The sequence below is a fragment of the Poromitra crassiceps genome (genome assembly GCF_964638095.1).
Source record: "Poromitra crassiceps genome assembly, chromosome: 3".
Lineage (NCBI taxonomy): Eukaryota > Metazoa > Chordata > Actinopteri > Beryciformes > Melamphaidae > Poromitra > Poromitra crassiceps.
Genome location: NC_139625.1, coordinates 26,784,846 through 26,796,171, shown reverse-complemented (window position 1 = coordinate 26,796,171; position 11,326 = coordinate 26,784,846). Strand labels below are relative to the sequence as shown.

Genomic DNA, 11,326 nt, shown 5'->3' with positions numbered 1-11,326 from the left:
GGGCCCTCGTTATTTTGGTTGGAGAGATTAATACAGATACAATGGGAATTGTGTGGGCCAGCTAAATATGTACATCATCTACATGTAAAAGATCAGTGTGTTACTAAATGCAATTCTGCTCTCTCTAACTGGCCTTTGGGGAGAGCTGAAAAAGAAACCCGTTTCATCAACACCTCTGTAACAATTATATCAATTCCCCAATGTCACATTTTAATGTAAACACATGGGACCATCCTCAAGCTCTTTCTAATCCTGGATCAGTGCTGGGACCGCGATCAAATGATGAGTCTCAGATGACATGGACAGATTTGACTGAGACACTCCTTGCACCAGCAGTCTTAATGACATCCCTAACATTGAGCAATAACATTTTCCACACTATCATCTACCATTCACAGTGATCATGAGATGGATACAAAAATCCAAGTGACTCAACACAGTAACGCAGAGAAAACAATCTTCTCTTTATTGTGGAATAAAAATCTCATGAACAAATTGGAACACAACTTAAAAGTACAGTACATCAAACGTGGGAAGCTTCAAATCAGTTGTTTTATACATTGTATACGGCATTAGCAGCAAACTGTGATATCTTTGGGAACATGCACACATCACAAGTGAATGTGGTAAAAGCATTGATAACAGACAGGATGAAAAGGGATATTCAATACAATCAATTTCAGGGTGTTACGAAAGTATGCCCGACACAGAGAGGATATACAAAAACACGTATAGCAACCTTCACTCACAAAGTCTGTGCACAAATTACATTTAGATGAAACATTATGATTGACACACCTGCCTCCTGTGGTTAACCTCTGAAGCAACTCACTTCCTCACAACCAACAAACTAAATGGGGACAAGGCAAATGTAAATATTGAATCTATATTACATAATAAGATAAGGGATGGCTTTTATTTGTGCCATAAAAAAACACAGTTGACCACTCTGGATGACTGTTACCACTTGCTTGGGTACATTCAATATTCTCACAAATCTTTAACTTAAATCTTCTAATAACACACCATAGTGCCAGTACAAACATAAAAACAGAAGACATACAGTATCGCTGTGCACAGTATTGGTTTCGGATGATTATATTTTCGAGTAGCATGACAATTTCACACAGATTAAAAAAAAAAGAAGTGTTGTCAGAAAGCAGTAGGGTAAATACAAGTCACAATAACAAAGCAACATAGCAATCATAAAAAGTGTGCACACAATACGAACAACCTCCCATTTCTTTAGAGCACTGCTGATTAAGCATGTGGCCTGGCAAAGCGTATTTTGTGCAGGTGTTCCCTGATCTCTGCTACCATAGAAATGTTACGGTTGAGGACAATATATATTTTATGACGGACACTTTGCCTAATTGCACAGTACATACATGTATATGGGAACATGGCACATGTGCAAGGCTTCTTAAAATATTGATCAGTGAGACATTCAGAGCAAATGTTTCAGTGAAAATTCTCTGACTTTATAAATTGAACATGTGGCCTTATGGCGACACAAGCCGGTAGTGACAAAAATAGATCTGCCTATAGTTAACCATTACTTATTATAACTTATTTTTACCAAGTATGGAATCAAAAATAGTTCATAGTTGTTGGGAGTAATATTCTCATAGATCATACATTCATAGGCAACAATAAATTGGACTATCAGGCGCTGTAGAATACTCTGTAGTACAGAGTTTTATTTCGCCAAAGTGAGTAGGAGTTATCAAACTTCAGGAGATAAGTGCCTTCACCTGGAAATTCATGACTGCCCCCCTGGACTGACAAGTGGCTGTCTTGGCGGTACACAGGCATGATTTCACCCAGGTTTGAGTTGATTAACGTTTTGGAGCCCTTCTCCACATCTCCGTTGCTTGCGGGTCCTGCAACAGACAGCACATACGCCGCAAAGTCAAAGTCAAGTATTACATTCTTAGATAGATACAGTTGAAGTGTTAATTACTTGAATATTTTTAACAGAATGTTTATTGAGAGTCTCCGGTGAAAGTGTTTACGTTTAGTAACACACCCAATCGGAGATCAAGTGGGAACTAAAGTTAGGCCATTTCAAATGCCAAAACGCTGACCTTCCAGTTCCTCCTCTTCCTCTTCATCATCACTCGATTCACTGATGTGCACCGTGATAGACCGGCTGGTGACAGGAGTCCAGTCAAAATATATGCCGAAGCCAATGTCATAACCTTCTGTAGCGAACTCCCAGCACACGCGTTTGTACCCACTATCAAGGAGAGCGGGCACATGAACTGTCATAATATCGCCTCGGTACACCGTCACCACACTGTCCTCCTGCTCCAGCCGAAGCTTTGCCTTCAGCTCCTTCACTGTAGCAGATGTCCATGTTGTTGGAGGCTTGAGGGGCGGCATTTTGGCTGGATGAACAAATCAGGAAGAGCAAATGGCAGTGTGTCCACAAAGAGCATAATGCCAACCTTGATATTTACGGCACTTATCTGGTTTAGGTAAGGCAAGCACTGCCAAATGGGATATTTATTTTGTCCAGAGCAGGTGATTCATTATTACGATTACATCTATTCAAAATAGATGTCAAATCTGAATCTAAACTGTACATACAATAAAGCGCTAACTGTGGTGGCATTATACAGCAGGCTCTCACCTTTTATCTCATTGGAGAGCTGACAGTTCCCAGCAGTGCTGTTCTCCTCAGCTCCTTCCCCCAGGGCTTGCTCAGTTGGAGCCTCTTGATTCCCCTGAACACACACACACACACACACACACACACACACACACACACACACACACACACACACACACACACACACACACACACACACACACACACACACACACACACACACACACACACACACACACACACACACACACACACACACACACACACACAACACACACACACACACACACAACAGATCGTAAAGTTATAGAGAAATCAAATTTGGTTATTGTGCCCTGGCCTGTTTATCACTGTTTGATTGACTGCTCAACTGACATACTTACATACCATAACTAATATTTACCTCAACATGTTGCCTTGAATCCTCAGTGTCTCCCTCCATGCTGGGCGGGTCGATGGGATGGCTTAAACTATGTGAAAGATCTGTATTCTGGAGCCTGTAATGCAGATAGTATAAATGCTACAATTAGCACAAGGAGCAATAAATCCTAATCACTTAGCCTACTGCATGATGTTATGAGAGAATAAGTATCACACAAGCCTTGCACCTAGGTAATAAACGCTAGCTCTTTAGCAGCAACAGGTTACCTGTCTAGTGGTCTGTTCTCGCAGTGTTTGGCTGTTACTCCAGGAAAAGATGAGAAAGACAGGGATGACAACCTTGACTGGAGCTCAGATGTAGCCTCTAATCTCTCCATGGCTATAAAGACAAGATAAACATCTGTGTGCATGCCAGAAAAACGTGATGAATCCCCGCCCCTTTCAACGACAACCAGAGACAGACGGTGGATGTCAATCTTATACAAGCAAACAGGTATACCACTGGCAACTGGCTTCTGAGTTGTATCGACAAAACAAATCACGTTTGTAACATGTTACCCACACCACAGATTGGTGACCTAAATGACACGTAGCGTAGCGTTCGTGAGAAGCCAGGCGTGTGTCTCTCGTCTGTGTGTGGTGGTCTTGGGGTCTGAATGCATCAGCTCCATCGCCCCGGAAAACTGATGTTAGCTTTGTATGTAGCTACAGCAGCTAGCTCACAAAAGTGTAATAAAAGCTACGGACACATGGAGTGCAAACTTACCACAATGTAACGTTGACAATCGTATGATTTGATATATCACTTGAATCCAACTTAGGCCACAAGGAAATGCGCTTCCATTCTACAGTACTACTGTACTGCAGTCATGCGACGAATCTTTCTACTGACTGTGCTGCTGCTGCTGCTGCCTGCTTGGCAGGAAAAAACAGACCCGAGATTTTCAAACTTCCGTATTTTCTCGAATGTTGACGAAATTCCACGAATCTGTGTCGGAGATAATGCATGAGATAATGTACCGCCGCTCTATCAAGTAGGAAACGTTTATGCAGTAACATCCTGAAAGTCACCCTTTTTAACAGTTACACAGGCAACTTTTTATTAAAACAATAACAACAACAATAATCATAATATTAATCATAATAACAATATTAAATATAGCCGCAAGCGGCAATGACGGGTCGAAGCAGTAGCAGTAATAATAGTAGTAGTAGTAGTAGTAGTAGTAGTGGTGGTAGCAGTAGTAGTAGTGGTAGTAGTAATAATAATAGTGTAGTGGTGGTGGTGGTGGTAGCAGTAGATACTAACTGCTACCACCACTACTACTACACTATTACTACTACTACTGCTGCTAAGTAGCAGCAGCAGTAGTACCGGTAATAGTAATAGTGGTACTTAGTAGTAGGCCTACTAATAGTTGTAGTAGCAGGTAGCAGTAGAACTGATGACATCACAATTGCCTGAGTGACATCACTGATGACATCATCATTGAGTGCATCAGTATTTAAAGCCACTCAGCCAAAATAATACCCGGGGGAAGGGGGGGTAGTAGTAGTGGTAGCAGTAGAACTGATGACATCACTCACTGATGACATCACAATTGCCTGAGTGACATCACTGATGAAATCATCATTGAGTGCATCAGTATTTAAAGCCACTCAGCCAAAAGAATAGGTCAGTGGTTAGTGGTGTCCGTGTACCCGGGGAAGGTTCCCCAGCAGAAAGGGTAATAATTCACCGGAATTTCAATCATATAGCATAATAACATAATGTATGACTATTTTGGTCATGGGTTTGTACACTTTCTGTAATTAAACATCTAAAAAGTTTGACGACCCTCCCCCTCTCCTGGCCCGGGCAGGAGCCTGGTGTTGGGGTTGTTAGGCGGATTGAGTGCACCTGGGCCTGTACACTCGTTGGGCTTAAGAAGACCTTCAGACCATTCAGTCTCTCTCCCTCCTCACCAATGCACCTTTTGTTCTGTTCATTTGTTGAATGCACTTTGTGTTATCTAGTTATTTTTCCTGAGTTTTAGTTAATCAATTATTGTTTTAACTTTTACTTTGGTGTATGACTCCCCTCATAGACTGTATGAATGTATGGACGTAGCGGGTTACAACCCGGTTCAAGGAAGTAACAAATTAGGGGAGTCATCCCAAAAGTAACAATAATTTGTTTGCCCAATGAGTGCACCGGGGCCAGGTGCACCCAATCAGTCTAAAAACCCCAACACCAGGCTCCTGCAAAACAAGGCCAGGAGAGTGGGAGGGTTGTCACAAAAGCTAAATCTTATCAAATAGGGGTCCGTGGTCTAATTTGTGTCAGTTTAGGGGTCCTTGACATGAAAATGTTTGAGAACCACTGGGTTAGGTTGATGTATGAATTAATTGTTTGCAGTCTCATTTCACTTCAGTAGTGATTTGTATGTTGCAGAGATGCACTGCTGCATAGATGTACTTCTTGATACAAATCGTGACAGTGGTGTCTCCTTGGTCTGGACATCGGTCAGAGTAATCCAAGGGAAAGGCCTTTATGAGATTCAAATAAATAAATGACAGAACATGTTTTTAATGTTTAAAATATCACAGGCATGCAAAATGAGTTTTTTGTTTTTTCATCTTTGCTCTTCTACAATCATGCATGTCCCAGAAAGCCAGAATAAAGTTAATGAAACAATATTTCCTATTGCACAATAAACACTATCAAAATAACCATGAGTACTAATTCTTGAGCTGCTATAGGCCTACTCACTCGTCTGGAGCCAGAGCAGATGCATAAGATGAGTTGACGTAACTCTGTGTGTTGAATTGCACAGTGTGTGGCCCTTTCAGCTCCAAGAGGGTGTTCATCAGTGATAGAGTCTCACCAGATCCCAGACCGGCAGAGGTGCAGATATTCAGGAGGCTGTACAACACTGCGTACACCCACTTCAGATCCAGAGAAATGCCACCTATGAGATTCACAAGCCCACTTAAATAGTTGAAAATGAATACCACTGAATTTAAGAAGTTGGACTTGATCCCATGAAAAGGGAGCCGGAATTTGTGCTACCGCTGTAGCTACACCAGCATAAAGCTCCATCACGGTTTGAAAGTGATTGTAAGAACACAAGGTTGATTTCCTGGAGATGTAGATGCATTATCTGCTTCAAAACAGTAAAAGCTCAAACACATATTCTATTTGTCTGCTAAATCAATCTCCCATTAATTGCCAGTGAAGTATAACTCCAGGCAGTGTTTAGAATCAAGGTTCTATTTGGGACAGTTGCTCATGCTCACAAATGTTGATATAAGTGTGCTTGGTTATGAGAATACCATAATGCATTGTAGATTCTGATTGATTGATTGATTGATTGGTTCCCCAATGAGAACTTGGCAACAAGAATTAAAAGTGACAGTCTACAATCATGAGAAGTGACGTACCACTCATTGCAAGAGGACAAGATGCCTCTATCAACAAAGGTTCTTTCAAAGCCGCGGTCACATGACTGCGGCACAGCCACACATCTGCAGCGTCACAAGCAACAAAGTCATACTGTGGCTTGAGAATAAAGTTGTGTCCAAGAAGCTGTGCTAATCTGAAAGAGAAGGTCAGAAGAGAGCGATTGAATTAGTGAAAATGAATAATATAGTGTGTGTAGGTGTGTATGTGGGGAGCAGGTAGCCTACCTGGTGACAGGCACAGCAGAGAGGAAGCTGTACAGCAGACAGTGCTGTGGCAGGTGGGAGTGCAGACCAGCACAGACTTTGGGGAGGTGAGAGGGCAGACAGCAGAGGAACAGGATGTCTGCCCATGCTGCCAGTCTGACATTGTCAAAGTAACATTCAACCCCTCTCTGTGCAAACTGCACTGCAATGAGGAAACAAAGGGGGGAAACACGGGGTTGGTTGGGGCATCCTGTAGCATTACGTTTTGAGTAGCCTATATTTGCAATTTAGTTAAATCAATACATTTTACCATTAAAACTCACTGTATAATTTAGATGTGTTTGTAAATTTCAACTTAGTCACAAGCTTCATAACTTTTGAGTTCATGAATTGTGACTTAAAATTACGAGTTGAAAGGACATCTTATCTGTATCTTAGGAGAATTATGTCAATTTCTGATTAAAATAAGCATAATGGCCATTTGTATCCAGTACAATCTTTCTTGCCTCTGTCCAGAACTTTGAATCCACCTGCTCATGTAAGTTGACAATTCAGTCTGATATCAGGCTAATCTCTTTCTATGGCAAGTAGCCTACCATTCATCTCTTGCACTTGCATTTGTGTGGTCAGCAGCTTACAGTAGCCGTATGATGATTTTGTGACACAAGAACTGCCGCCACTTAAAACACCTAACGGAATGCAGTTTACCGATTGTGGATAATAAACAAACACATAGGCCGTTGAAGTACATTAATATTTTTTCCAGTGTACCTGCAGTTTCTGGTCTTCTGGTGGAGATCTTAATGTGTGATGGTTTTATACCAGACTTTTGAAGGAGGGAGAGGAGCAACTGCTTGCCGATGCGACCCATCCCAAGTACCCCCACACGCAGGTCGTCTTTTTCTGATGCCAGTGAATCTCTGTTTGCAGTATGTCTTTTGATGATCTCTCTAAATATGATAAAATATGGGTAACACTTTACAATACTGTAACACAAAAAATGGGTAGTTATTGAGGAACTAGTCAGGAACTAACCATTAGTTCATGAATAGTTAATGATTAGTTCCTGAATAGTTAATAGGTAGTTCCTTAATGGTAGTTACTTGGGAACTGACCATTAGTTACCATGTTAACGAACCAGTAAGTAATGATTACTTCCTTAAAAATATATTTTTATTTTATTTTGCTAGTTCATGAGTAGTTAGTTAATGGGTAGTTCCTTAATGACCCTTAATGGTAGTTCCTTAAAGATCCTTAATGGTAGTTACTTAAGAACTGACCATTAGTTACCATGTTAACGAACCAGTAATGATTACTTCCTTAATTTTTTTCTGCTAGTTCATGAGTAGTTAATGGGTAGTTACTTAAGAACAGAATATTAGTTACCATAGTTGTTACTAGGGAATTAATCATTAGTTCATGATTACTTTACCATTAGTTACCATGTCTGTGCCCCCTCAAGTAAAGCAGGGCTTCATGCTTATTGTTACTAGGGAATGCATCATTACTTCATGATTATCTTACCATTAGTTACCATCACCCTACCCTACTGTATAACAAATAGATAGCTAATTTGGTAGACTAATAATCTTGCATTCTTGGGGCCAAGGGTTCAAACCTCACCTGGAACAACTCTTGTATTTATTTGTTATAAGTAGGGTGATGGTAACTAATGGTAAGATAATCATGAAGTAATGATGCATTCCCTAGTAACAACTAAGTATGAAGCCCTGCTTTACTTAAGGGGGCACAAACATGGTAACTAATCATGAACTAATGATTAATTCCCTAGTAACAACTAAGTATGATCGCCTGCTTTACTTGAGGGGGCACAAACATGGTAACTAATGGTAAAGTAATCATGAAGTAATGAGTAATTCCCTAGTAACAACTATGGTGACTAATAGTCTGTTCTTAAGTAACTACCCATTAACTACTCATGAACTAGCGGGAAACAATTAAGGAAGTAATCATTACTTACTGGTTCGTTAACATGGTAACTAATGGTCAGTTCTTAAGTAACTACCATTAAGGAACTACCTATTAACTATTCATGAACTACTCATGAACTAATGGTTCGTTCCTGACTCGTTCCTCAGTAACTACCCAATTTTTGTGTTACAGTATTGTAAAGTGTTACCAAAATATGATTAAAAAAAAGTAAAGTCACCATAAACTCACTCCTGATTATCACACGCTTTTCATTAGGGATGTTAATTACCTCAATGACTGAGCAATTTTGCACATAAAAACTGCGTGCGCGCACCCGCATATAGTCAATCCAGCGGAACGTGCACGAAGGCATAGGAGTTGTTTTTCATCCTCAGTCAGTTCACACTCAAAAGCGAGTGTCGTCAGATCAGCAGTTAAATTCGACATCACCTGAAAGTTACAAAAGGTATCGTAGTTATTATTCACAGTATCTGCGGCACTTTTGCACGGATTGACTTATTAATTTAACTAAGCAATCGAACACCAGCAAACTTGTGGTTCCCGTCTTGTTTCCATGGCAACGACTTGACAATCACAAGTCAGTTTCAAAATAAAAGTCATGAGAATAAAACAATACGAAAACAAGTGGGCTTCAGACTTCCGGTCTAGTTCAGCGCCAGGTAAACAGCAGCCGAGCAACTCGTTGGAAACATGACATGTGTATATGGTAAGTCCTCATTGTTACGTTTAGAAGTACGGCCTCTCTACCAAATACCAAAAGTTGCATAACCCATCACATAGGCAAAGACCATCAACTTCTACCACCACACACTGGAGGTGGACTTAACAATTTTTATTCCCCCATTAATAACATTCCATGCTTTTAATACAAATTCCAAAATCAACTGTACACGTAGGCCTATATGTACAATGAACAGTATTCTTAATTTCCACATAAACAAGGAAATGAGCAAATTGAAAGACTTTGATCACATCACACCAAATATCAATTATCAAACATACACAAAAATTTGAGCATATTAAGACTTTGGTTGGTCTTAAGCAGATGGAGTTTCTTGTAGGAGTTTGGGTCAACAATTTCAAAATATGTCGGACTGACAGGGAAAAGAAAGAGTTAAAAAAATGCATTTTTAAATAAAAAGCAGCTTTCAAAATAGCAGCTGTCATGAAAATACTTAAGCCTTCAACATTGATTACAACCCACAACAAAACAAATTTGGGTCTTTCTCCCCATCTATCGTTCATATGGGCAAGCAACCTTCAAGTCACTTAAAAGTGCTGATTATAGACCAAGTACAACAAAACTTGAACACATTCAGGCTCTATACTTATTGTCTTACATTTGCATGAAATTTTACATAGGACTATTTACAGTAACAAGGCCCACATACATTTCATTATATAAATTAAGCGCCATTACACCTAAGATAATAGTGCTTGTTGACACCAAGTAGGATAAGAGAATGTTGAATGACTACACAGCCAAGTTGTAAACAGAGCCGTTTCAAAATGAAGAAATGCGTGTACCTCATGAGGCAACGGTCTGCTCTTTCCTCACTGTTATGCTTGAACATTTAAAATGCCAGTTCTATCCTGCAACAGAAAGTAATCCATGCCAAGATGATATGTGGCATTAATTCCTCATTAAGTCCCTTTGATTAAACTCATGTTGAATAATGCTGCTAACCATGAAGGCACTGTGAGGAAAATGTGGGACCTGGTAAAGCTGACTCAAGCCGAATTACATAGGCTCAAATTGCCACACATCCTATGAGATGAACATTATTCTATTTACACTGGGGGACTCACTATTCAACTCAAGTAGTTTTACTTAAAAAAATAATCAGAAGAAAAATTATTCTTTCAATAACAGCCAATCCAAATGCCCACCCTCCAGGCTTGTGGATTGAGCCCTTGCAGACTATAGTTGTACGTACCGTGACGTGTTCAATGTCATCACGTCAAGTCTGCGGGGGCCAGAGACTGCAAGGCATAAAATGCATTTTGCTTACCTCTATGGCCTGTTTAATAGTCATTGCTTTACACATTCATAATAAGTTATTTTTGTTTTTCTGTTTGGCACGTGGAAAAACCACATCCGTATTGCAATGAATTGTGGGTAATTAAATCAGTGGAGTCCGGTGAAGTCTGCACTCCAAGCGGACTCTGGAACTCTGCAGAAAGTCTGCTTCAGGCCCCTTGTGGCCTGGATTGTGGATTTAGAGCCCCCTTGTGGCCTGGATGAATAGTGGATTTGGAGCCCTCAGCACTCACAGACATCCTGGGAAGTCGCCTGTAAAGTCTGCAAGTCAAGTGCGGGGACATCCGGACATTTGGATTGGGCCTAAGACTTTGTGTCAGAAAAGCCTCCACTCGTCAAGTTTATTGGCAGTTGTTTCTGCACAATCACAGCTTCAGTAATGGCAATAGGGAATTACTCTTCCCCTCGCCTCCATTTGTGAGACTCCTCCTGGCGCGCGTCAGGGTGAATCTGGTTCCTCATACCACCCAAGACATTGGAGGTGGCTTCAGTGGCCATGATGAGCGGCTTCACCACTGCGGGCGGCAGCTGTCGAAGAACCCCGCCCACCGCCCCGGTCATCCCGCGCTGCTCATGCTCCCGGGTGGCTGTGTCGTAGATGGTCAGCGCCGTGTCTGTGATTCCCTGTAGACGCACACACCACACAATCTTTACTGACAACAAAAACAATGCCTTTTCATCAATACTAC

The 11,326-nt window shown here is 40.9% G+C and overlaps 3 protein-coding genes across 3 annotated transcripts in view; all 3 read right to left on the bottom strand.

Moving 5' to 3' along the window:
* Nucleotides 1–475: 475 nt before the first annotated feature.
* On the bottom strand, nucleotides 476–3,898 carry tmed8 (transmembrane p24 trafficking protein 8). The gene is made up of 6 exons (XM_083634330.1): nucleotides 3,762–3,898; nucleotides 3,263–3,374; nucleotides 3,018–3,111; nucleotides 2,636–2,729; nucleotides 2,088–2,390; nucleotides 476–1,883 (listed from the first exon to the last, which is right to left on the bottom strand). The coding sequence occupies exons 2-6, from the start codon at nucleotides 3,370–3,372 to the stop codon at nucleotides 1,666–1,668; spliced, it is 819 nt and encodes a 272-aa protein (XP_083490456.1). The 5' UTR covers nucleotides 3,373–3,374; nucleotides 3,762–3,898; the 3' UTR covers nucleotides 476–1,665.
* A 1,845-nt stretch (nucleotides 3,899–5,743) lies between these two features.
* noxred1 (NADP-dependent oxidoreductase domain containing 1) lies at nucleotides 5,744–10,128 on the bottom strand (the record flags this gene model as incomplete). Its single annotated transcript, XM_083632968.1, has 5 exons — nucleotides 5,744–5,946; nucleotides 6,419–6,573; nucleotides 6,665–6,845; nucleotides 7,415–7,593; nucleotides 10,124–10,128. 5 exons carry the CDS (start codon nucleotides 10,126–10,128, stop codon nucleotides 5,744–5,746), a joined length of 723 nt encoding a protein of 240 aa, XP_083489094.1.
* atg2b (autophagy related 2B) overlaps nucleotides 9,438–11,326 on the bottom strand; it is a gene marked incomplete at its 5' end in the record, with an annotated part of 26,804 nt that continues 24,915 nt past the window's right edge. The window contains one exon of the mRNA XM_083633804.1: nucleotides 9,438–11,261. Within this exon, the coding sequence (XP_083489930.1) occupies nucleotides 11,031–11,261 (231 nt within the window). The 3' untranslated portion in view covers nucleotides 9,438–11,030. The remainder of the gene's footprint in view (nucleotides 11,262–11,326) is intronic.

Bases quoted from the DNA above. Each gene is read 5' to 3' on its own strand.
- tmed8 (XM_083634330.1), bottom strand. From the start codon at position 3,372: ATGGAGAGATTAGAGGCTACATCTGAGCTCCAGTCAAGGTTGTCATCC. The intron at 2,391-2,635 runs GTGAGAGCCTGC...TTGTTCATCCAG, and splicing joins GCTCTCCAATGAGATAAAAG to CCAAAATGCCGCCCCTCAAG. The intron at 1,884-2,087 runs GTCAGCGTTTTG...TGTCTGTTGCAG, and splicing joins GGAAGAGGAGGAACTGGAAG to GACCCGCAAGCAACGGAGAT.